At 37.7% G+C, this 26,602-nt stretch overlaps 2 protein-coding genes and 1 long non-coding RNA gene across 4 annotated transcripts; 1 reads left to right on the top strand and 2 right to left on the bottom strand.

The window, feature by feature from the left end:
• The first annotated feature begins 1,989 nt into the window (after positions 1-1,989).
• Positions 1,990-12,666, top strand: osgin2 (oxidative stress induced growth inhibitor family member 2). The gene is made up of 6 exons (XM_042772433.1): positions 1,990-2,434; positions 6,106-6,198; positions 6,345-6,481; positions 6,615-6,806; positions 8,643-8,734; positions 9,606-12,666. Exons 2-6 carry the CDS (start codon positions 6,132-6,134, stop codon positions 10,891-10,893), a joined length of 1,776 nt encoding a protein of 591 aa, XP_042628367.1. The 5' UTR covers positions 1,990-2,434; positions 6,106-6,131; the 3' UTR covers positions 10,894-12,666.
• LOC122147977 lies at positions 9,272-9,852 on the bottom strand. Its single transcript, XR_006161959.1, has 2 exons — positions 9,714-9,852; positions 9,272-9,446 (listed from the first exon to the last, which is right to left on the bottom strand). It is a non-coding gene; the product is annotated as an uncharacterized LOC122147977 (long non-coding RNA).
• LOC109069009 (nibrin-like) lies at positions 11,258-26,020 on the bottom strand. 2 transcript variants are annotated; one of them, XM_042772429.1, is made up of 16 exons: positions 25,841-26,018; positions 25,128-25,249; positions 23,690-23,817; positions 23,226-23,385; positions 22,992-23,095; positions 22,764-22,881; positions 19,966-20,156; positions 19,519-19,616; positions 19,137-19,275; positions 18,405-18,746; positions 16,971-17,619; positions 16,818-16,880; positions 16,493-16,654; positions 16,267-16,380; positions 15,141-15,190; positions 11,258-12,652 (listed from the first exon to the last, which is right to left on the bottom strand). In XM_042772429.1, the coding sequence occupies exons 1-16, from the start codon at positions 25,869-25,871 to the stop codon at positions 12,625-12,627; spliced, it is 2,499 nt and encodes an 832-aa protein (XP_042628363.1). In that variant the 5' UTR covers positions 25,872-26,018; the 3' UTR covers positions 11,258-12,624. The 2 variants fall into 2 exon arrangements, with proteins under 2 accessions (XP_042628363.1, XP_042628362.1); XM_042772428.1 differs by lacking the exon at positions 11,258-12,652 and having other exon boundaries at positions 14,723-15,190; positions 25,841-26,020.
• Between the last annotated feature and the right edge of the window lie 582 nt (positions 26,021-26,602).

Below are 26,602 nucleotides of genomic sequence, written 5' to 3'. Positions count from 1 at the left end.
TTTTTACTGAATTTTTCAGATTTCACCCAAAAATAGTTTCTAAAGATTCTGCAATAAAATAAAGTTAAATATATTTATTACATAACTAATTTATTAAGTGAGATTATTAAGGTTTAAGCTGTCTAGCTGTCAAATAAATAAATAAATAAATATAAATAAATAAATAGCAGTAGGCTAATCATGAGCTCTAAGTACTTGTGTTCCTCAGATTGTAATTCAGTTATGTTCTTCACGTCATGTGGTTTTTACTGTAAGTGGAATGGGTTACAATCAACAGCATGAGGCTTGAAACTAGTCATAAAACACTTGCACAAAGCCAATTATTCGCCTCAAAGGTATGAACGGAAAAGGGTCTACAGGAGAGAAAATACTGAAATAAAGTCTTTTAGTAAGTAAATTATTTTAAGTAGTAGGCTATTTTACATGTAAGCATTTCCAAGACCAGCGGCTTTTTATTGCTTTACCAAATGATTACTGTTGTTTTTGTGGCATTTTGTTTATGGTTAGTAGGCCTAGCTCTATAAATGTATACATTATATAAGAATGTGTTGTCAATACTTGTGCATTTGCAAAATGTCTCACACCTTAGAAACGTAAACATAACTTTTGTTTCAGCTAGTTATCAAGGCACCAGTTCTCAGGCTATTCGTTTAGTTTAACTTAAAGTACTAAAATAAATCAAACTTTAGCTGAAATAAAAATATTACAAAACATATAGACATTAAAAAACAACACAACAGCACACACACACATACACTTGAATTTGTGGTTTACGGGGACTCTATAGGCGACGCATAATGGTTTTTTTAGCTAGTGTACAAACTGTATTTTCTTTCGCCCTACACCAACCCTACACCTAAACCTACCCCTTACAGGAAACTACTGGCAATTTTTGAATTTTCATAAAACACCGTTTTGTATGTTTTTAAACCTTTTGTTTTACGGGGACACAGGAAGTGTCCTCATAAACCATATATAGCCTACCAGTACACACACACACACACACACACACACAAACACAGTCTATGTAGGTAGGCCTACATACAAACTAATTCCAATGTATCAAACAGACTACTAGCTACTGATCTATTGACATTATTTTAAATCTAGAGTTACGAGGAGGATCACAGCTGTTGTTGGTGTTCATGAAGGAATAGCTGAACTGATGCTGGAGCTATGAGGTTACTGTAATTTAGGTTAGGAAACTTTGTATTACAAGAACTAACATCCGGTGGTCACCACCCAGACAGCAAGCAGTTTCGGCCCAGAACCGGCCCACATCTGGCCTGCATGGATTTCATGCGGGAAAAATCGACCGAACTATTCACTTCCCAGGAGTTTTCTGGACGTTTCTGAACCCTAACTGAATAATCGACCGAACTATTCACTTCCCAGGAGTTTCATGGGAGCAGTAACGCACTTAGCTGACCTAGATAAATATGAGTCTGTGTTACGTAAGAAAGTAATTGAAACATTAAAGCAACGTGAGACTGTCCTAACCTAGCAGCGCTCCAACGAGGGCACTAAAAACACGCAAGTGACGGCTGTACCTTCAGCACCTGCAGTGAACATACAACAAGTAATGATAATGATTATAAAACTGCTTTTATACTTTTAAAGACAAAAAAAAAGTCGTTTTAGAATAAAACCCACCGATACAGAAACATTAAGTGAGCAATAGGGAAGTTGCATGAAATAAAGTAATAGAAGGCACTTTTGCTGTCATGCAGAAAGATAGAAAAGAAAGAAAAACATTGTATGCTTTAAAGCAGGGGTGCCCAACCCTGCTCCTGGCGATCGACTGTCCTGCATTGTTTAGCTTCAACCCTAATCAAACACACCTGCCTTTAATTTTTAAGTGAGCCTGAAGACCTTAATTAGTTGCTTCAGGTGTGTTTGATTAGGGTTGGAGCTGAACTTTGTAGGACAGTCGATCGCCAGGAGCAGGGTTGGCCACCCCTGCTTTAAAGTGATGTTTTTGCAAAGCTGACGGGCGCATCGAGTATACGATCGATTAAGTTTCCTCCCGTTTAGCGGAAAACAGGCGCGTGCTGTTATTTCTCTGGTGCCATGTGCGCGCGGCAGACTCCGCGTATCTGGGCTCGCTCTACATGCCTGCCGGTGCGGCACGAGGCGCAGACGATGCTGGATGGAGACTGACACCTCGCGGCTTTTCTGTGCTGCTACTCAGGAATAACGCATATGATTCAGCGACGTGCTACGTCCTTTTAATATTATCCAGCATGATTGATACTTCTTAGTTATCCGGCGCTTTCCCAGAAACCAGTATGCAGCATCTTTAGAATATCAGTCGTCCATGTCATCCTGTGACTCGGCTTGGAACCTCCCACTGGGTATACGGACTATTTATACCGCGTGCAGCATCCCGAGCCATCTGGAGATACGCGAATCTGAAAAGATTTTTCGTTTGGAGGTAAGGACATCACAAATGCATTTAATAATATTCCATGCAGTACGTTATACATGCGACTGTAGATGTAACCTAAATTGTGGCATATTAAAAAAAAAAAAAAAATCACATATTATACCGTTCGTTTCTGATATTTCACTAAAGCTTCTCGTTTTGGCTCGCATTTTAGTGCCGGGCCGCATAAAGTAAGTCACTTTTGTCATATCATATCTACGTAAAATAAAGTTTTTACTTGGAAGGATTGAAACAAACGACAATTTCTGTGCCGTTAACATGCCCCAGAAAGGTGCAGATATGGTGTACATGTATGAATAGACACAGGCCATAAAGACCAATACAAACTAATTTAGCCTACTAATATTTAACAGACACGTTCCGAGATTTATGTCTGAAATGAGTGCTTTCCGAATACTGTTCAAACTGTTCTAAAATTAAATTATTTTAAACGGTTTCCTTATCTGCCGTTGTCATTTTAGTGAGCATCTACTATCTTGAAGGCGTATTTGCAAAATATGCATACACACGTGCATGCATGTATTGACATACCATCCAGTCTGAGCTTCATACTCACTGATAACCCTGTCTAGACCACACACACACAGAGAGAGAGAGACAAAACTACTGTAGCTCTCTTCACATATTTAATGTACATTCACACAGTCATTTTGTAGAGGTACTTATAAAAGATAGTGTGTCCTTCCATAAATAAATAAGGGACAATGCAAAAAAAAAAAAAATTAATAATCTTTAAACCATCCAAACACAATCATGGCTATAGGAAATCTGGATCAGCAGTCAATTTTACTGTTTTGCCCTAGATAGCAGTCATTACTCTGAAATATGAAACGTATTCTAGATGTTATGAGGATCTAGTCTTTTTTGAAAACAGAAATATGTGTGAAAAACAAGGGGCTAGTGAGCCAATATGAGTACCCCTTGTAAATGTGGTCTGGAGACTGTTAAATGGGGCAGTGGGGTGGAAATGCCAGTTCCAAACCCTGACAATCCTCCCCTCTGCCTCTTACACACCCCGTCCCACCATCCTCACCCCCAGTTATGCCTGGAATCCTGTGCTCTCTCTCTGAAAAGTGTAAACATCCAGGGTCAAAGAAAAACAGGTTGTGATGGGTGGCTGCGATGTGCCGACTGTCAGCATGCCAAGCCCACTTTTTTGAAAAACATAAACAGGGGCAGCATGGATTACAGCCAAACTGAGGTGTAATCAGGGGGGATTTACACCCGTCAGGTTGAGACAATGAGTGTGCTCAGATAACAGTGCTCAGATAACACTCCATAAAACTGATTATGATTTGCTTTTGTCAGGAAGCAGTGGCAGCGCTAATGCTAGCATTAGCTCAGCGGGGAAGAGTGTCTGAGCAACGCCAACTTTGTGTACATAGTTGGTGACTTTTTTGTTATTAAAACCTTTTGCACATGAGATATCCCTTACCAAAAAGTAGTATACTTCAAGTTTAAGTATACTTAAGTAAAGTTCAAGTATAATTTTAAGTATACTTTATGTAGCAAGTTTACAAATATCAGTGTTCTAGTAGTATACTTGTAAGTGTACTGTTTCAATACTCCTTGGGACTAAATTGGCCCACTTTCTAGTATATAAAAGTAAACTTTTAAGTATACTTTAAGTATAACAGTAGCAAACTTTGAGTACACAACTAGTTTACCTCTGTTTGTATTTTGTACTGCAATTAAACTAAAAGTGAACTTATAGGTATACTGATCGTTTACTAATTAAATACACTTTGAAGTATAGTCTCAGTAAACTACTAGTTTAGTAGTTTTATACTGCAAGTATACTCATAAGTTTTCTTTAAGTGAACATTACATCATACATTAAGTATACTACTATGTCCCTATTTAGGTTTTAATATTTTGTTATATGAATATCTGAACATACAAAACATCCAAAGAGAGAACAGGGCATCTGCTACAAACAAAAACAAAAACTGTAAACAAAAACATTTTATTCTAGCTTCATGCATTCTTTTTTTTTTTACATTTTAATGTGGGTAAGTTTAATAAAAAATAAAGAAATAACATTTTGAACAAAAAGTTGAAAAAAGGCTATTAATTGGATTCAGAATGATAATCAAAACGTAAATGGAGTCGATCAGCACCCCAAAGCTTGACTGTAATTATTACCTCTTCATCGGTCGACATTTTATTCCATAATGTTTCAGTTTTGATGCTGTTTCATGTCATATGATCGTGTTAGATTACATGTGTCAGTATCTGTTGTTTCTATTTTTCTTCTTCACATTTTTTTGGGAATTCTGTGCAGAAGATGTGTACTAGCGCCCTCTACCGTATAATAATGAAGACACGGATTCTAGGAGCACAAGTATAGCTCAAATATATTTAGACTTTTTGTAAGAATAAGTCAAGTATACTTAAATGACATTAAGTATATAAAGTACATAAAGCCCATTTCTGAGAAGTACATAAAAAGTAAACTAAAAGCATACTTTCCTATTTTTAGTTTAAAAGAAGTATACTAATAGCACACTTGAATAAACTTATTTTTCATAAGGGATGACAAGTGGGGAGAAATGACTGTTAGTTTGGCACTATGGTTAAAAAAATTTAATGTAAATAAAATTGCTTGTAAATGTAAGAAAACATGTAACAAATCAAAATAAATAAAACAAATACAAACTTCTTGACACTCTAAAATTGCATAAGCCATCATCCTAAAGCTTAAAACAGAAGATAATAGACTTAGAATAGAATTTACAGGGTATCGCAAGTTATATTACCATTTGTTGTACATTAAAGGGTTAGTTCACCCAAAAATTTAAATTAGACTGTGTTTTACTCACCCTCCAGACATCCTAGGTGTATATGACTTTCTTCTTTCAGACAAATTCAGTCGGAGTTATTTAAAAAATTGTCCTGGCTATTCCAAGCTCTATCATTGCAGTCTGTGGGTGTTGCAGTTGAACAGTCCAAAAGTCGTCGAATAAAGCGCGCGCATTTTAATAAACATGCCTCACACCACTCTGGGGGGGGGGGATGTGAATAAAGACCTTCTGTAGTGAATGCATGCGTTTTTGTAAGAAAAATATCCATATTTCAAACGTAATAAACACTTTTCTTTCACTTCCATTATCTGTCATATGCGGAAGCTTTTCCGGCGGATGGCGCAGCACGTATACGCAGAATGCGCACCTCTGAGATAAGCTCTCGCAAGTTTGTTTATAGGAGCAAAGGAAGCAATGTTTCTTTTGGTTTATATCAGAATCCTTCGACATTTTTCTTTGCAAATCCTCAGTTTGCACTTCTAATTCATGACCGGCATTTTGTTTTGTTCTCTCTCCGCGTACATCACTAATCACGCAACGCCAACGTCTTTTGTCATCCGCCGGAACTGCTTCCACATATGACAGATAACGGAAGTGAGAGTAAAGTCCTTATTACATTTGAAATATGGATATTTTTCTTACAAAAACGTATGCATTCACTACAGAAGGTAATTACAGTGCAAGTAATAATATGCAAACATCACAACACCATATGGTAATATTTTAAATGGAAACTGCTTTATACAAAATCAATTTTAGCTAATGTCCGCATATGTAGAATCAATGTAATATGCTAAGATTTGCAGCTAGCATAAATTTTATTTTGATTAAACAGATGTCTTTTGTGTTTATCAGTGCCAGCTCTAATTCTGGCTGCCACTATGCCTCTGCTGGAAGAAAGCTCTGTGCCAAGGGACTGTACTCGAACTGTGCCAGTAGTCATCATTGGTGAGTCATCAATGAGCAAATGTTATCAGATTCATTACTGATGAAAAAAAGGGCATTCACAGCATTAACCAATCCTGATGGCTCTTAATTAATAGATTCCAATATAAAATTCAACAATTACTTGTCTCTCCCATTTCCCCTCTCAGGTAATGGTCCTTCCGGTATATGCTTGTCGTACCTGCTTAGTGGGTATACTCCTTATTTAGATCCAATGGCTGTGCACCCAAACCCTATCCTCTTTCGTAAACTACAGGAAGCCAAGCAGCTTCCCATCACTGAACAGGTAAAAAGATGAGTTTAAAACAGGTTGCGAAATTTAAGTTGGAACTAAATTGTGGAGTAAAACTAAATTGTGAACAATCAGAAATGATAGTCAAATGTGCAATAAACCAGTTGATCAGTGTGTCTTTCTGTAGAATTTGGAGTTTCTTTGTGAAGGTATAGAGGGGCGTTCAGGGAACCCTGTGGCGGTGCTATTCGACACACTCCTTCATCCAAATGCAGATTTGGGCTTTGAGCTCCCCTCTGTACTGCACTGGAGGCTGGAAAAGAAACATCATATTCCTCATCTGGTCTTGGGCAAAGCTACACCTGGTGGTGCCTGGCACGTGAGTGACCTCTCTGAGATAGTTGGGTTAATGCTTCTTACAACTGTACAAGCTTAAAAAAAGCTCATTCATTAATAATAGCTTCTATAACTGCCAGGTTTCCTTTGAGAAGTTTCTATGGTATTGCTATGACTTTCTTACTATCACAGGTTAGGGTATTGGTATAAGAGATACAGTGGTAAAAATATTTATTTGATCCCCTGCTGATTTTGTAAGTTTTTCCACTTACAAAGAAATGAAGGATCCGTAATTTTATGGTAGGTTTATTTTAAAGTATAGAGACAGAATACCAACCAAAAAATCCAGAAAAACACATTATATAAAGGTTAAAAATTGATTTGAAATAAGTATTTGATCCCCAAGCAAAACATGACTTAGTACTTGGTGCAGAAACCCTTGTTGGCAAGCAAAGAGGAAAGACGTTTTTGTAGTAGGTCAACAGGTTTGCACACATCTCAGGAGGGATTTTGATCCACTCCTCTTTGCAGATCCTATCTAAATCCTTAAGGTTTCTTGGCTATCATTTGGCAACTCAAAGTTTCAGCTCCCTCCACAGATTTTCTATAGGATTGAGGTCTGGAGACTGGCTAGGGCACTCCGTGACCTTAATGTGCTGCTTCTTAAGCCACTCCTTTGTTGCCTTGGTGGTATGTTTCGGGACATTGTAACCATCCATGACCCATCTTCTGGCTGAGGGAAGGAGGTTCTCGTCCAAGATTTTTTAGTACATGGCTCCGCCCATTTGCATCTGAACGCGGTGAAGTCGTCCTGTACCCTTAGCAGAAAAACAGCCCCAAAGCATGTTTCCACCTTCATGCTTGGTGTTCTTGGGGTCATAGACAGCATTTCTCTCCCTCCAAACAAGGCGAGCCGAGTTAATGCCAAAGAGCTCAATTTTGGTCTCATCTGATCACAGCACTTTCTCCCAAGTCTTCTTTGAATCATTTGATGTTCTTTGGCAAACTTTAAACGGGCCTGTACATGTGCCTTCTTGAGCAGAGGACTTTGCAGGCACTGCAGGATTTCAGTCCATTGCGGCGTAGTGTGTTACCAATGTTTTGCTTGGTGACTGTGGTCCCAACTGCCTTAAAATCATTAACAAGTTCCTCCCGTGTAGTTCAGGGCTGATCCCTCACCTTTCTCATGATCATCCTTACCCCATGAGGCAAGATCTTGCACGGAGCTCCAGGCCAAGGCCGATTGATGGTTGTTTTGTATTTCTTTCATTTCCGAATAGTCGCACCAACAGTTGTCTCCTTCTCACCAAGCTTCTTGCTGATGGTCTTGTAGCCCATTCAAGCCTTGTGCAGATCTACAATCTTGTCTCTGACATCCTTTGAGAGCTCTTTGGTCTTGCCCATGGTGGTGGGAGAGGTTGGAATGGAAGATACAGATTGTGTGGACAGGTACCTTATACACCTAATGAGCTGATATAAGGAGTAACTTATTAAAGTGGCAGGACTAATCTGTGTTCCACATGGGCACATAACCAATCTGTGGGAGCCAGAATTCTTGCTGGTTGGTAGGGGATCAAATACTTATTTCACTTACTGAAATGCAAATCCATTTCTAACCTTTATATAATGTTTTTTCTGGATTTTTTGGTTGATATTCTGTCTCTATCCGTTAAAAAAACCTAACACAAAAATAACAGACCCTTCGCTTCTTTGTAAGTGGCCAAACTTACAAAATCTGCAGGGGATCAAATAAATATTTTCACTAATTATACATAACAATTTACATAATGTGAAGAAACCTGTATCTGAATTTACAACCCTAACAATAATTTTTGACTAAATGTCCTTCATTGACAAAATATACTCTTTCTGTTCTCCGGCAATGGAAGGTTCAATGCTGACCATTAGTCTTGGTATATGGATGGAGTTACCAGGAGTCAACTACAGAGATTTGACCCCGGGCAAAAGGAGGTATGTACTATGGAGGATAACTGATGGTAGGTTCCATTAGTAATGGGGTGTCATGTCCTGCTTCTGGAGAGCCTCCATCCTGCAAAGTTTAGTTCCAAACCTAATTAAACACACCTGAACCAGCTTGTCAAGGGCTGCGTCTGAAAGCTGAAAAATGCTGCCTTCAGAGGATGCATTCCAAGGTAGGAAGGCAACAAGGCACATCCAAATCCAATGTCAGCTTTACTTCCTGTCTCTTGAGATGCCTTCATCTGATCTATTTTTGAAGGCAGCATAGATGTATCCTGCACTGCCTTTGATATCCCACAATCCTGTGCATTCCATTTTCTGACAGATGAGCTAAAAATAAAGATGGCACCTGAAAGTTGCACTTGGTGTGGTCAATTTGTGTGTAGATATGCTTCTGACCAAGTTTTTCCACTTTTGATGTTACTTCTAGTGAGAAATTAGTATTATAGTAGTTAAATATTAACTTTTTTTTCACCAAATCTTGCTCTATTTTGTTGTAGATCATTACAGTGCCTTAGAAGCCTGTTCAAAATCAGTTCCGTGAGGTGCCTTCATGCGCAAATGCTGCCTGCAAAGTCATTGCCCAATAAGGCAACAAGTCAGCAGCCTAAGCTTTCGGATGCAGACAAGGTCTTAAGGATTACTAGAAACTTTCAGACAAGTGTGTCAGAACAGGTTGGAACTACTCTACAGGAAGGTGGGCCTCCATGAGCAGGATTGGACACCTCCACGATTGTGTTTATCAAAGATAATCAAGAAGATATTATGGGTTCCTCTCCAGCAGAACTATGATCCAGTTTTTCAAACTTTACAGAAATATCTGAGATTGATGGATTATGTATATTATGGGCTTTACTCACAGTTCGGTGTCCAATGATCGAGCCACTCCAGATGAGATCTCTTCCTACTACAAAAATTATGTCAAGCTCATGGGTCTCCAGAAGAACTTTGTGGACAATACCTATGTCACCTCTGTTCTAAAACTTCACCGCAGTCATGAAAAAAGTCTTGGAAATGAAAAGAACACTATAAATGGTCAGCTGAATGGTGTGAAAAATGGGTTTGATTATTGCAATAAGAACAGCATTGAGAACGGTCAGAATGGACTGGTAAATGGGTTTAGCAATGAGTTACGAAATGAAATGGAGAATAGCAGTAGAAGTGGTGATACTGGGGAGGAGGATGAAGATAGTAGAGGCAATGAAGGAGTGAGAGAGAGTATTGAGTTTTCCCAAGGACTTTCACAGGGACTCTGGGAGGTCAGAGGCTACCAGCAGCTCCAAGGTGACACTCATGTCCCTTTTAGCTTATTTGCAGAGAATGTTGTCTTAGCAACAGGGGCATCTGATTCTCCAGCTCGACTGGGAGTAGAGGGGGAGAATCTCCCTTATGTGTTCCACAGCGTACGTGACCTTGGGGTGGCTGTCAGCTGTCACAGCAACCTGGGCTCTTCCTCTGACCCTGTGCTGGTAGTTGGAGCAGGGCTTAGTGCAGCCGATGCAGTGCTGTGTGCCTTGAACCACAGGGTCACTGTGTTGCATGCATTCCGTAAGCGTTCTGATGACCCAGGTCTCATCTTCAAACAGTTGCCAAAGACACTTTACCCTGAATATCACAGGGTCTACCACATGATGTGTTCCCAAGTTTACCCAGCATCCCCTGTTGCCAATCCCACACTTCCTAGTTCATCTTTGTTCCCCGACTACACCAGCTTCCCTGAGCACTGTGTGCTCTCCTTCCAGCCTGACATGCACTGCGTGATGAGGGGATCCAATGGTGCCCTTAGAGTCTTCAAAGTCTCTATGGTGCTAGTTCTTATCGGGACCTATCCCAACTTATTTTTCTTGAAGGAGCAAGGGCAGTACCTTGGCTTGGATCCCAGCAGGCCAATCTCCTGCAGACAGAATCCTGTCGACATAAACCCTTACACCTTTGAGTGCAATGCTGAGCCTGGGCTCTTTGCCATGGGACCCCTTGTTGGTGACAACTTTGTACGTTTCTTAAAGGGTGGCGCTCTTGGCATTACTAGCTGTTTGCGCAAGAGACTGAAACAGAGGATTGAGAAGAACAGGAAATTGATCACCGAGGACGGAGGGTGTGGAGGACGGGGAAGAGATGGAAGTGGGGGCGGAGGAGGAGGATTTATCTAAGGCTCCAAGAGAAAGTTCTTCATGACGAGTCCAGGAATACATCTCATTTTTATATGTATGTACAAATTACAAGAGAAAGTACACTTATAAAAATGAGCAGAAGCTAGGAGAAACTCTCTTCCCAATGGTGTCTTATGTTGACTGTCTTACGAAAGGAGTTTTTGCTGGTCAGGAATAATGTGCCAATATATCAATGTCATTTGAAGTCTAGATGGAGTGTGCTTTACCTCTTGTTGTTACAAATTTCGTCAGTTGCCCTGTTATTTGTAATTAGTTACCTGCTCTTACATCATAGATAGCATATCTCTGTCATGATTGCAGTGCCTGAAGAGGTGTACACACTGACAGCATTTTGTAGCAACAAAGCAACAAAACATCATTAAGAGGTGGTGTCAGAAGGAACAGACTTGCTGTTGAGAAGTGACAAAGATTAGCTGAGCTAAAAGATGCAGCAACTATCAATGGAAGCAAAGTGATTTGTCACTTGAGTTGGATACAGAGGCAGAATAGGTATGCCTATTAAACACCAACAGCTCGGAAACTCTAAACTTCAGTGATTTAATATCTGGCAGTGTGAACACAGCACAAGTCAAGGAGGCTTGCACTAAGTAGTAAAGGAAAGCAATACCAAAAGAGCAGATGACTTAGGCAGAAGGCCTAGTTCGTAAAGATTATGTTGCAGTCTTCACTAAATTAACGCACAATTAATGTATATTAATACGCACAAACTGTCCAAAACTGAGCTTATAATGAGCCAATGTATTTCTTTTTCTAAAAAACAATGATGCACAAACATGGCCTTATCCCAAATAGTTTATTACCTTGTCCATTTGGATATATATTCTAATACAGAACACATAATAGCACTTTAAACAAACAAACAAAAAAACATCCCTTTCGTCCAGTAATTCTATGGTACTCAAGCCTGCATAACAGGCTCCTAAAATAATCTGAATTACTGCAAAAAGAAGAAAACTATGAGGTCACATATTAAGACCTGGACTGTGTGCATTTTTTTCCATCAGGAAAGATCAAAATCAACCTTACTCTTTCCCTACAACCTAAATCAAGTGCCAAATGTTAGAAAGACATTACATTTTCAGTAACCATGGTGTTTGTCAGTCATTCTGGTAGTTTGTAGGTAAAATAGATAAATAAGAATATTATGGATTACAGAAAATTTAGATTAATCCAATGTGCAATGTTTAGAGATTTGTGAATTTAGATTATTCCAGTGTGCTATGTTTTAGAGATTTGCGATTTCGACTCCTCAGTAAGGTATTTTGCAGCACTCAATAGTGGAACATTTTACTTAATACCCTGTTGTGCCAAATAAATGTTTTATTGCTTTGAAATATTAACTGAAATAACTTCTGAACTAGCATTTTTAAGTTTAGACTGCTGGGGGAATGTTTGTGTGGACTGACAGTCTAGATAGTTGATATCATCAAAAGACCTGAAGGTACACTTGAAGGAACCAAAACCATAAGATGACAAATCAGAGCTGTAAGAAAAAAAGTCCACTAATTCAATGCAGGATGGTCAAAGCTGCTTCACAAGGTGATGGAGGTGAAATACGACTGCTCAATTTTGTAAAATGTCAACTTTTAATATATACATATACTTTTTGTACAGAGTATTTTTTATTATAGACAAATAAAACGCTCTTTTAAAAATGGAAACATGTTTTTCTTTGTATCTTGTCACAGATAATGGCAGCATTATGAACTATTATTTCTTTGCCCGTCTAGGGTTGTACCTAAAAGAAAAAGAGAGAGCGAGAAAGAAAAAAAAAACAGATTCAAAAGCAAGAACACAAAGAACACAAAAGCAAGTAGTTTATACAGTCCAATCATCATTCCCACAAAGGCTTTTAACATTTCTGCCTTAAGGTGACAATTAGTAACTAGTAAATTTAGTGATTGAATAACTGAGTGATATTGATACAAACTGGTACGCTGTAAAAATCAAACATTGTCTGAAAAAGTCATCAAACCAGACATTCCCTTCCATAAAACATGTCTGGGACACCCCAGCCTGGGGGGGAGAGGGAGCTGGAGAAGATGTTGGAAAAACAGAGGTGCTGTTTTCTTTTCATTCTTTTTATTTTCTGTGTGATGTTCCCACTCCATGCATGACTAGCTGAGCAGATTCAGACATCAAACAATTGTGATGGACAGATTGCACGGCCATGGCTGTCTGTATATTTGAGGGCGCGAGTGTGAGTTTTTCTGCATAGGCAGGATAAATGGCACCACTTGAAAGTCCCCCGTTAGCCAGGTTCAGTCTCCAGGCAACAATTCTGTGCCTGATGAGGCCAAAACTTTTTTTCCACTGTAAGTGTAAATTCTAACGAGCCACGAAAAAAGACTTAAAATGCTGTATTATGCATGTCAAGCCAGTAGTTGGCGATGTAAAGAAATAGTACGCGAACATGTAATATGCATTCGCATGATGCACCATTTTCACAAATGACAATGGTATCGTTTATAAAAACTTGCACTTTGAAACCCATTGCCAAAAGTTTGCATTTTCAGACCCCTAAAACACACTTGTCGTGTAAAAGAACAGCCAAAACACATGAAAATGTGTACATGCCCCCCAAAACACAAGAGAATGTTAACGATTGGGTTGTATGGGAATAACTAAAGCAATATCCAGAAAGCAAACTTCCAATTACTATTGTGGAAATATATGCCAGTCCATTTAAAAAGTTTGACACACTATTTTCATAGGGAGTGAATAACTTTCTGATATGAGTGAAGCACTGACCAATAATTTAAACCATCACTGTATTTTATGTCCTAATCACTGTGTGTTTAAACAGCAGGAGCTTGTAAGTAATATCAACGGGTCTTCGCAGCCCAGCGTGACCTGAACTGTGAACAATGACTTAAAAGCAGTTGGGAAATCATTGACGTCATACTTTCCAAGTGTGCTCTGCGAAAATGTAGGATCTGGAAAGGAGAAAACCCCCTCTCAAGAACTCATGCGTGATGCCATGACACTGGTGGATCAGGCCCAGCAGCTCAAATCACAAATCACAGAACTGAAGAGTTTATGACTTTAAGAAAGAAACTTGCTGCAGCTGAGTGGAGCTTTTCAAAGTCAGAGGATTGGCATGTCAAAGCTGTGTAAGTCTATCAGCAAATATCTGAGCACCTGTTTGACAGAAGGTTCAAAACAAGGCACAATACTGGGAACCAGACGTCCCTCTGTCCTGGCTGCCTCAGTGCGTAAGAGCAGGGATCTCCAACCCTGCTCCTGGAGAGCTACCATCCTGGAGACTTCAGTTCTAACCCTGCTCCAACTAGGGATGTGTCGGTACTAGTATCGGTACCGAACGGTTCCCGGGCAAATTACAAGTGGAAGTGATCATCCCTATCCCCTTGGAGTGGAGACTTTGGAGTGAGCAGGGCACTTGCGTGCAATTAAATAGTCATTAGGAATGCACTTGGCAAAAGGGAGCGACAACATTTCCTCATTATCTTCAGCTGGGATGTTCCCATGACAACGCAGCACGTGTCCGTCAGCAGATGTCGCTGTTTTACTGTCATAAATGTCTTTTTACTGTTGTAAGCATAAATGTTGCAAATAAACATACAATATTTTAAAAAAAGTTTTAAAATATGCTTATATATTTTAAAAAAAAATAGTAATAATGATGAAATGCTGTCGCTCCATTTAATGCCGCTCCTTTGCCAAGTTCCTAACAACTATTTAATTGCACGCAAGTGCCCTGCTCACTCCAAAGTCTCACACTCCAAGGGGATAGGGATGATCACTTCCACTTGTAATTTGCCCGGGAACCGTTCGGTACCGATACTAGTACCGACACATCCCTAGCTCCAACACACCTGTCTGTAATGATCAAGTAGCCCTGAACACCTTGATTAGCTGGTATAGGTGTGTTTGATTGGGGTTGGAGCTGAAATCTGCAGGACAGTAGCTCTCCAGGAGCAGAACCCTGTGTAAGAGTATACCGCCATATAAACCGGTCTCAGCCAGTCCACTGCAGACTAGGTCAGAGGTCAGTGTCTTGTTGAATGTAGTGTTAGTTTAGGCAGGTGTCGAGTGTCTGGATGAGGGTGAAAATTGTACAGCGATCTAATAAGATCAGTCAGCATTCAAATGAGCTCTAAAAGTGCTGACATCACTGTACATCCCACTTGATTCTGTCCATTTGATCCATGCCCCTCATTTATCCATTTATGCCCTACTGCAAGCAATGTACATAGAGAGCATACCTGAATAAATCATCTCCCAGAATCTTCTCCCTTTCATTCTGTTTTTCCTCCTAAAAGAGAGAGAATGCCAGAAATGAGAACACAATTTGTATTCATAACTGTATTCAACATGCCAGGGGTCGGCAATCACACAGCCTGTTTTAGTTAAGCTAAAAGTTACAAATACCATTAAAATGTGAAAATAAAACTGCACTAGTCAACAGAACTGCGGATGGGGGGGGTACAGGTTAAAAGGTTTCTGTTTCGCATCCACTGGGCTGCACAATTATGTGGATGACAGCTCAGTTCTTTTATTTGTTGCTTTTGGCTTTCAGAAAAAAGAAGTTACTGCTATCATTGTTGATGTTCAACTCGCTATCTAGGGTCCTTAACATTCCACACAAATCAGTGATAGTTATGAGAAAACTACAACATTAAGGAAAAAGATCATAAATACAGTGGGTTCAGTGAGGAATTCTAGTATTTAGAAGCTAATCTACACATGAAAATAAACAGTATATAATTATTCAAACAAATAAATTTACTCATTAAGCACATTCTTTCATCCAAAATTACATACAAAAGATAAAAAAATAATGATAGATGGGTTTCTTACAAACACACATCTTTTTAGTCTAACACAGTACATGTAGCAAGGTAAAGTAGACAGAATAGAAATACAAAAGAAAGAGCTAATGTCTAGTGTTAGAGGGTCATGTTATTATTTTTTTTATAATAAATAAAGAGAAAACAAGCAGACAGAATAGAAAAAGAATAGAGAACGCTACTCTTAGAGTTTTTTTTTTTTTTTTTTTTACTACTTTACACACTTTGGGATTGTTACAATTTTTACATGTTTTTGAAAGAAGTCTCTTATGCTCACCAAGCTAAACATTAATAGTGTGAAATATTATTACTATATAATTTAAAATATCTCTTTTCTATTTTAATACATTTTGAAATGTAATTTATTTCTCTAATGGCAAAGCTTTAGTGTTACAGGATTCTTCAGAAATCATTTTAATGTGCTGCTGATTCAGGCAACATTTCTTCTTCTTATTATTATTATCAATGCTGAAAACAGTTGTGCTCCTTAATATTACATAGACCACTCCCCCACCACTTCCTTATTCCCATGGTCTCTCACCTCTGCTGCCTGTCGGAGCCATTCCTCCAGTTCAGAGTTCTTACTGCGATTGTAAGCCACCAGCTCTGAGCCTCCGATAATGTTGGGCAGCCCATTAAATCCAGGGACATTTCTCTACACATGCACACACAGATAAGTGCACATCCACCAACAGCCGTTCAAAATGTCACATCAAGAGATAAACAGAAACTTTGCAATATTATCGCTAAAGTGTGCCTCCTCTGACCTTGCGGAACCGTTTCACATTCTTGTCATTAGGGTCATGGGTCTGTAGCGGGCTGGGTCTTGATCTGGAAGAGGTGCTCACAGTCAGGGACTTAAAGTGAATCTGTAGGAGCCTCCTGGGCAGCTCAGGGTCATTCTCGGATCCAGATTTGGAGGTTAAGGCCTTCAAATGAACAGAGATTTTATTATAACAACATGTTACAAGATACTTTAGGGGGAACCAGAGTAAACACAGTGATCATGGCCTTTCTGAAAGCCTGAAAAGATATTTTAGGTAGTCTAGGTCAAACTGACTCGCAACCAACATCTGTATTAAAACCTTTCACCTGCATTTCCTTTTTGACTACAGGCTCACAGTGCTGGGAAATGCCATTTTGGGTCCTTGAATTCTGAAAACAAACATGGGATTAGCTGTATATTAAAAATATAAGATATACTGTATATAAAACATATATATGAAATTATGGCTGTCTTTTTACCACAACAAAAGACACTTCCTCTTCTTTGACCTCTTCAAGTTCTGGTCTTTTCCCCTTCTTTGCTGAACTATGTGCATCCAGATCTGGCGTTTGCTTGGATGACCTCTTCGACTGCCTGTCAGAGCCCTGATTTGTTGCAGCTGGGCCTGTTCTGTCCAACTTCAAGTTTTGAAAGTTGTTGGCACTGCTTTGCTGATTCTTTGTGCTTTTCCTGCTTTTGGACTCAATGCCCTCTTGCTGATTTGGTAATTGTGGGTTATTGATTCTGCTGTTTGTTCCTGAATCAAGACGTTGTTTTTTATTAGCTGCAGCCTGCAGAGGCTCATCCATTTCATCAGACATTATAGACTCAAGCTCTTCAAGTGACATTTCTAAATCAGCAGCTGCTGCAGGTTCCTTGGGGGCTGATGGAGCGTCTTGCTCTGGTTGCTTTCTCTTCATGCTGCCAGAGTTTTGACTGGACCCACAAGCCTGAACCAGACTGGCACTGAACTCAGATTGTGACACTGAGCTGTGTTGGTTTTGGGCTGTATGTGAGGTTTTGTGAGATCTACTGGCATAGGAACTTTGCTGGATCTCATCCTCTTTATCCTCGCCGTCTTTTCTGAAGAATTTGGCCACTGACTGGACAGAATTGTCTTCACGTGGTCTGCAATCATAAACATAAAAAATAACATAAATCTTTATAAAACGGTGACTGAAGCCTCACATCATGCAGATTTCTACTGAAAATAGTGTCACATGACCCTGTCCACTTATTTTTAATGTCCATCTTGCGTGATCTGATCTGAAGTGGTCAGCTGAGACACATTTGCATTTATACAAGGTTTTTCTTGAGGCCTTATGATCTCTTTAAACACATTTTAGGAAGGGTACTTAATTTCATGACTATATGCATGTTATTTTTCTGTCACTATATATTTATATTAATAACAAAATAAATAAAAATTACAGAAAAAAGAAAAATGGATAAATGAAACTATTCATTTTTAATCTCATTACAAACACTTATTCTAGTCAAGCAGCTGCACAACTTCAGTGCTTCACATAACTATCACTACCATTTAAATGTTTGGGTTCAGTAAGATTATATTTAAAATTAATTAATATTTTATTCATCAAGGATGCAGTAAATTGATCAAAGGCATCAGTAAAGACATGTATAATGTTACAAAATAATTTCTTTTTAATTCACAAAAGGATCCTGAGGAGAAAATGCATCACATTTCCACAGAAATATGTAACTGTTTTCAACATAATCAAAAATATTTCCAAATCAGCATATTAGAATGATTTCTGAAGGACCATGTGACACTGAAGACTGGACTAATTGCAGCTTTGCCTTCACAGGAATAAATTACATTTTAAAATATATTAAAATAGAAAACAACCATTTTAAAAATTCTGTGTGATGTAGTGTGGCATTAGACTTGCCTTTTCTTGTCGGTAGGCTGGAAGAAGTTTGTGAGGGCTGTCTGTTTCTGGGGAGACCGTTTTAGTGTGGTGCTGGCATTGTGAGGCGCTGTCAATTTCACAGAACTTTCAGGTTCAACTCGCCTCCTGCCCGAGGAAGCTGAACTTTTCTTCATCCTCTGCTCAGGTTCAACCACGCTGAACTTTTCAGATGACATCACTGTCTCATTGACAATGCCAGTAGCACAAGGTTTCGGGCCGAGGGATGAGGGTTTGTTTGTTGCTGACAGAGTGGGGCCCTTCTGTGTGGGTTGTGTCTTCTCTGGAGTCTCACCCACTGCACTGATCCCACTTGTAACCATCCTGCAAATGGGAACAATGACTATTGGCACTACTGATTCACACTATATGATCAATATATTAAACCAATGGATTACTCAACTCATAGCAAAAGTGTTTCTGCTGTCTCACTTCCAAATACATAACACACAGATATATATCATTAACTAAAAGTAGCAGTCTAGTTAATTTTAAAACACAAAAAGCAGTCTGGTGAAATTATATCAATAAAAATAAAGCTATTTCAAGTTATAGACTATAAATTAGGACACTTTTGAACACTAAAATGTGAGGTTGTTGTTTTGAGTTGGGTGTATGGAGATGTTTAGGTGATCCATTTTTTTGTTTTTTGTTGTTGAAGATGTCCACCACCTAAAACAAGTATTCTGTAAGATTCAGCACATAGACTTCTACCTGCTTTGGTCCTGAGAGAGCTCAGTGTTGACCACATAGGTGGTGATATTCTGGGAAGGTGGCGCAAGCGCCGTCTCATCTACAGCAGTGTTCTGAGAAGGTGTTGCTGCAGCAATGACTGGTTTCACTTTCACCGATTCTATGAGGAAGTGTTGGGAAATTATTGATGTGTTCACATGTCAGTCGGGAAATCTATTTCTCAGATTCACTGCCATGTAAGGATTAGTAAGCACAATTAACACACAATTAAAAAAGTCAGTCATCATCGTATTCATCATTATTCACTCATTGTTAACACTGAAAACACTACTAAGAATGAGTAATGACCTAGAACAGCCCATCTGCACCAGATGTGTATGTAGTGTACTGTGTGTAAACCCACCAGATTGCATAGAAAAGAAGGGATTGCAGTAGGTTTGATTATTGATATGAATAGCAGCCAATCCAATCTCAGATTCAGTAATAAAGCGCAAGCCGTTTCTGTGTGAAAAAGAGAAAACATTAGAGAGACAAAGATTAAGATTCCTGCATTAATACTTAGATAGCTCTAAAACAAAACATATTTTCCAAAATATATGCAAAATTACATGTGTGTAAATTTTATACACACAAAATGAATCAATCATCAAACAAACTGTTGATAGTTTTGTCTTTTTTGAAATGAAGGTGGTGGAATGCCATTTCGGATCTTTCTGGCCCAATTTATGACTTGATTATATTCAATACACACAAACTAAACAGCTTCATTGTATTACTCAGTCCACAGAACAATTAGTGGATGTTGTCTGAACTGACAGAAAAGACTGGACATGAGCAAAAATACACACACCTGTGCAGAATCTGAGCCACAGAATCCACCCACTTCTTGGATGCTGGAGGGATCACAGCCTGGGAGTTCCCTGAAGTTATGTCAACTACGCAGGTGCTGCTTGACTCCAAAAGTGAAATGGGCAGAGAGCCCTGGTCCAAAAGCTGGCTCACCCCACCTCCACAACTCACCGCCTGACTCAAACGCTTCATCTGAAAAGATTGACAAAACATCAGTGATTACAGCAATAAAACACTGAATATAATTTAACTTGGATTATAATGATTTTCTAAATCTTTCTTTAATCTATGTTCAGCATGACAGAAAATGAAACAAAGTTTCTAAACTGAAATAACTAAAGCCTACTCACTATTAGAAAGAAAGAAAAAATGAGATGAGACCTTTAATTTGTCCCACTCAAGCTTCCTGTTTTAAAAAAGGAATACATCTACACAGGAAATAAGTGCTCATCCATCATTATCCTAAAAAAAAAAAAAATTGTAGAGTCTGGCTTTTCTTACTTTTTTGTTTTTTCTTTTAAATAAAAAAGTAATGGATTTTATGTTCCCAAACCAAAAACACTAAAATTAAAACTTAAATAAAAATAAACAGGAATATTAAAAAGTATTATAAAAATGACAGAAGCACATAACTAACAACTTCATTAAAATGAAAACTACTGAAATGAAAACAAAATATTTATAAATACTATAATATACATAGATTACTGTATACTAAAATAACTGCTCCAAACACTCAAAAACCAAACAAGAACACACACACAATCGAAAAACAATTAGAAAAACTTTTCTTTCTGGGTTTTCAGGGATTTAAAACTTTTCCCAAGAAATCACAAAAAAGAAAATGACCACTATCAGCAGTTATTCACTCACAAATGAGCCTGCTGGTTACAGAGAATATTCCAGCTGTTCAACTGCACATGGTCTGCTCTTCCTCTGAGCTAATTAGGATTGTTTTATACCTCATGATTAATATAATATATGTCCTATGTGACATCCAACTTTTTCACTGTATATAACAGCCTAATGAATAAAGACCTGATGTGACCACCCTACATATAGTTTGGGTCACATATGAAATTATTTATATATATTTCCTTTTTATTTTTACATATGTTCATTTCTATTTACATGTATATATAAGATTTATTTTAATTACTTAAAGATATGATGAGTTTGCACTGAATAGTTCAGCTGCATTTTCTGAACTCTGGGTGGCAGTTGAGAGAGTAGAGTTACCATGACGACTGCAGTGCATCCTCACACAACAAAGAGGACCGTTAAGGAAACAACTACCTCTTGTCTCTCTCTCTCATTTAATGTCAAGGTTAGTTAAATTAATTACATTTTATACCAAACTGTAATTTACATGTTTTAATGTCCAAATAATTTGTTTCAATTGATTATTTATTTTATTAATAATTTTGAGACACTTACAGTATGTCATAGAAAAGTTTGCTCATGTAACACTATCACTTACCTGAAATAAGTTACTCACTTGAGTTGTTTACTTAAGATACTTAACATTACCTGAATTCAGGCCAGTTGTAAGAATTAGGGCTGTACATTTGGTTAAGGTTGTTATCATTTATTTATTTATTTATTGTTTATTTGATCTATACAGTGTGTATTATTTTGTACCAACATGTTTATGAATAATTTTGTGATTCAAAGTGTCTTACTGACTCTGAAATGCAAACGTGTATGTGTATTAAAAGACAACAAAGAGGACCATTAAGGAAACAACTAACTCTTGTCTCTCTCTCTCATTTAATGTCAAGTTGATTACTGCTTACAGTCTTCCCGACTTCCCGGGACCTGTAACAGATTTTGGGGGCTCGTCGTCCGGGATCAGCGTTACTCTGAAGACGCCTGGTCCAGTGATTTTGAACCTAGTGGACAGCAAAGCACATTCTTCCTGTGCTTTCCCTGTAACACTGATGCATGTCTAACTTTAGATAAGTTTAGATAAAGAATATATTAAATGGGTAAGAAAGGTCAGAGTGCCTGTAACTGATAATATTTTCCAACATTACAGGACAAATAAAAGAAAAGTCTGGGGAAAAAAAGTGGGCTGAAAAAAACATTACTTCTGCACTGATTTGGGTTCAAAGGTAACAACCTCTTCTTATATAGTAACTGGCCATGTGAAGTGATAAGGAATATCACATTGTAAGAGAACAATGTCACAATCCTTTGGCCTCATATTTAGTGAAATAGGCCACACCCTACTGCGCTGCCAACAGATAAACAATCTTATACATCCTGGGAGAAAAAAATAAAAAGATCACGAGAAAATTAAGTCGTTATAATGAGAAAACAACTTTTGTTATGTCGAGATAACGAGAAAATTAAGTTGTTATAACGAGAAAATAACTCGTTATGTTGAGATCACGTTAAAAATTAAGTCGTTATAACGAGAAAACAAGAAGGAAAAAAATAAATAATGCCTGGCCGCTTAGAACTTCTGTATAAAACAGTTGTGCTGCTTAATATTTTTTGTGGACACCAAGATGCAGTTTTGTTCAGGATTATGTGATGAATATAAACTTCAGAAGAACAGCATTTATTTGAAATAAGAAATATTTTGACCAATTATTGCTTTGCTACTAGCTAAATAAAAGTATAAATACTTAATTTTTTTTTTTTTTTAGTTTGAATGGTAGTGACAGTCATGATAAGTAGCTATTTAATTGTTTTAAAAAGAGGTGGAGTCTGTCCTAATGTTAATGTACAGTGACGGTATAATTTATAATTTTAGTAGTAGTTTAAAAAAAAAAAAAAAAAAAAAACTCTTGCCTGTTTTGAGTTCAAAAACAGAAAAGTTTTCCCCTTGAAGAGGCTCTTTCTCTCAGGTCGTGCACTCAGATCCACATCCTCTTTAGCCAGGCTGGGCTCATCAGTCTGAGGCCTAAATCTGATCAACGCAAAACACAGCAACATCTGATCTATATTGCTATTAGCTCACTGCTATTTAGATGGAATAAAACAAGTAACTGTGAATGAGAAGCTAAAAGAGGCACGTACTTCTCAGGTTTAGGCAGTGGAAGTTTCTGCTGCACAGCTTTGCTAAACGCACTGAAGAATTCAGGCTTTACTATGGGCCGACAGCACAGCAATGCACAGATTGTCTGCAAAGACAGAGACATTGATTCAGCAGATGTTTAAGTGTAGCTTGAAGGTTCATTGGCAGTTAATCAGGGAACTGAATAAACCCTTGAGGATCAAATAATGTGCTGAAGCAGTCAGCGGCCTCCTGACCTTTATGGTGACCTTTGCAGTGGGCATGACGAGATGTGTGCAGTCAAGAGTCCAGGAGTTGACAAGTCGCCCCCCAACAGAGCGCAAATCTTGAGAGAGGGAGGCTTTCCCTTCATTATCGACACATGAGGAACACACCACAACACACTCTTTCTCCAAACTGAGTGGGAAAAAAAGAGTGATTATTATCTGCTTCATAAATTATAAATTCACAATATCAAAATTAAGCTAAAACAAAACAAATCACACACCCACAAAACATAATGAGAAAATAGCATAACACAAAAAAAACTAAGCAACAATGTCCAATTTGTGAACTTTTTTTGTTTTTTGATCTTAACAAGAACAAGAGGTGTTGTAGCCATTTAAGAAAGTGTATTTTTATTTGATATTATTTATGTTTAAATATTATTTGTTTGTGTTTTGTTTAGTTCAATTTGCTAATTGTGTAGCTACATACAAACCTGAACTTGCTCTGAAAGACTCCGAATGTGATTTTGTCTCCTGTCTGAAGGATCTTTGTGGAGCCAGTTTCAAGCTTCTCACCATTGATGAAAGTGCCATATTTAGAGCTGTCCTTTAGACTAACCGCCTGTCAACAGCATAAAAACAAGAAAGCACCCTATCAGCAAGCTTTACGAGAAACTACTATGAAATAATCACTCGAAAAACACAGCAGTTAAGGAAACAGGGCCATCTAGGGCATGATACCTGTAAGCACGCATTTAATGCAATAAAATCTCAATAAATAAATTCGTAACTTGATAGTGTCTGGATTAACAGGTAAAATATTTTTATTTTGATAATGAACATGCATGGTATTGTTATAGTCAGTACTTTAAAAAACAGTGAATAACTGTAGGTACCTTATTGCCCGAATTGTTTAGATTTTTAAAAAGCACATAAGCATCTTTTCCATCAAGTGGGCACAATTTACCACACAGAACTGCATAACGGACTCAATGAAAATTCAGATTTACACTCAATGTAGGTTGCACTTACAGAAATGCATTTAAATGTAGAAATGTATTTAAATGTTAAAGGCTCTTTTTGTCATTTGAAAAAAAAAAGTTCAACTTGTTATTAAGAGGACAGCACTGAAGTTTGCTCATCTTTTAAACCTGTTGTTGTAATGTAACTTAAAATCTTCAGCAAATATCGTTCTATAAGAATTTGATAATGTCACATGCCTAGATTTAACTGGTTTTACTATAGTACATGCCACCCTTAATTATTTAAAAGATGATGAGTGATTTTTCAAAGCATTAAAATAAATAACATGGACATGTGAAAGTCTTTTAACATAATTATATATTGAACAAGGCTATTCGAATAAAATCAATATTATCAGCTATGCCTTATTCTAATAACTTTTTCTAAGTTATTAGTAATATACAAATATAAATTATTGCATCCTGAATTTAAATAAGTATTTCACAGCAATAATGACTTACAGAATTCACAGTAAGAGTGACTAAGGGAAATAATGACGCACATGATTACAGTTCTACTGTGTAATTAGCAAAATAATAAAAAACAATTAGTAAATTAAAATTTGATTACTTAGTGAAATACTTCCCACAGCACTGCCTTTGAGACAGTCTTATTAAACAACATAAGGTATTTATGGAAAGGCTCTAAGAGAGCTAAGGAAAAACATAGCTAAGATGACTTTTTGTTAACAAAAACAGTCAAGGGCATGTTAAAAAAAAAAATTGCTATTCATATTCTCTTATCTCAGAAGCTCTACAAACACCTATCATTGTGGTTTGTTAAATAATGTATAAGAATGACACAAAGTACAAAAGCACAAATAGTGGGCTACCAAACATCCCTTCATTGAAGATGCCTTTTTTTCTTAGGCAACATTCCATGGAGATGCTCATAAGGGGAGTTACTCACCTGCTGAGTGACAGTGAGGTTGGCGTGCACACGGCTGATGGACTGATCATTAGACAGCAAGATCTCACAGTTCTTACGGCCGACCACATACTCCTGACCCGCGAACAGAACGATACTTTCCTCTTCAGAAACAAACAGGACTGGAATGAATTAAAGCATCCCAACCTATACAGATTATAATTACTGGAAATGTGCAGATGACAAAATCTGCCTATAACTAATAATAATAATAATAACAATAATAATAATAGGATTTCTTGTGAGCATTTTTACACCTCTCAGAATTAGATGAGAGGTGCGCCATAAAAATAAAACATGTAAAACAGCTGTGGAATATAAAATAAGGTATTTTGAAGAATATTGGTAACCAATAAGATTCAGTTCCCATTAACTTCCACTGTATGGTACAAAAATATATATAATGTAAGTCAATGGGAACCAAAACGGCTTGGTTACCTATATTCTTTTAAATATCTTCTTTAAAAGAATGTAGGAACAGTGTTTAACTAAAGAAATGAACGAGATGTGAGGTAAAGCTGTATAAAAGTCCTTAGAAGTCGTCCCTTAAACATAAACACGTTATGTAAATAAGAACACATTACATGAGCATTGTTACTACTGTGCAGTTGGTTTATAGTTAGTCTGGATTATACATACTGCCGCAGTGCAGTAAAACACTGGATAAACGAGTCGTTTTGCACAGAAAACATTACCTCCAGATTCGGTTGGTTGCAGTTTCCACATTTCAAAACTTGTCGCTTTCTATTGAATCAAATCTTGTCAGTTCTTATATTGGGGCTGTAAAACTGAACTGTACGAACTGGCGCGCAACATTTACATCGTCATGTGCGACGTAAGAAACCTCAGTTTCAAAATAAAAGTAGGCTACTGCGTGCACTTATGGGAATGGGAGGTTCAGTTCATTTCAAAGAATCGGTTTTTTCGAACAGTTCGTTTAAAAGAACAGAGATTCTTAGCGTCTTAACGTATTTACGTCATTGAAGTTCATTGACTGTGCTTTGATAATAGTGATTTATGAACATGTCGTTCAGCACAGGGTAAATATAATAATAAATTAATAAAATCGGATATAACATTAAATTAAATGGGGCTGCACAATTAATCGAAATAAAACTGAAATAGCGTATATCACATCACGATTAACGAATCAAATGTAGGATCTTTGTTCTCTGTGTCTGGATGTCTCAGGAACAATATTAAATGATTAAATGAAATGTCATATCGCAGCTCACATAATTTTGTCAAGTGAAATCCCTGGTTCAGCATAAGGAGCTCTAACTTCAGCCCGGTTTCGTGAACAAGTTCAACCGATTCATTTAAAAAATATGACTCAGAAGAACATTTATACATAGATCAGACACTACTTCTCACCAGTGCTTTTTACCTTTCTAACAAAATCTAAATGTATATTTTTGAGTGTTGAGAAAATGGAGATAACACCTGAGAACATGACA

This window comes from Cyprinus carpio, chromosome A16, assembly GCF_018340385.1.
Source record: "Cyprinus carpio isolate SPL01 chromosome A16, ASM1834038v1, whole genome shotgun sequence".
Taxonomy (NCBI): domain Eukaryota; kingdom Metazoa; phylum Chordata; class Actinopteri; order Cypriniformes; family Cyprinidae; genus Cyprinus; species Cyprinus carpio.
The sequence above is the reverse complement of the archived record's forward strand: the minus strand, read 5'-3'. Positions and strand labels throughout refer to the sequence as shown.

Bases quoted from the DNA above. Each gene is read 5' to 3' on its own strand.
- LOC109069009 (XM_042772428.1), bottom strand. From the start codon at position 25,871: ATGTGGAAACTGCAACCAACCGAATCTGGAG. The intron at 19,276-19,518 runs GTGGGTTTACAC...ACTTCCTCATAG, and splicing joins CTTCTTTTCTATGCAATCTG to AATCGGTGAAAGTGAAACCA. The intron at 15,191-16,266 runs GTGAGAGACCAT...TCTCTCTTTTAG, and splicing joins GGCTCCGACAGGCAGCAGAG to GAGGAAAAACAGAATGAAAG.
- osgin2 (XM_042772433.1), top strand. From the start codon at position 6,132: ATGCCTCTGCTGGAAGAAAGCTCTGTGCCAAGGGACTGTACTCGAACT. The intron at 6,807-8,642 runs GTGAGTGACCTC...TTCTGTTCTCCG, and splicing joins CACCTGGTGGTGCCTGGCAC to GCAATGGAAGGTTCAATGCT. The intron at 8,735-9,605 runs GTATGTACTATG...CTTTACTCACAG, and splicing joins TTGACCCCGGGCAAAAGGAG to TTCGGTGTCCAATGATCGAG.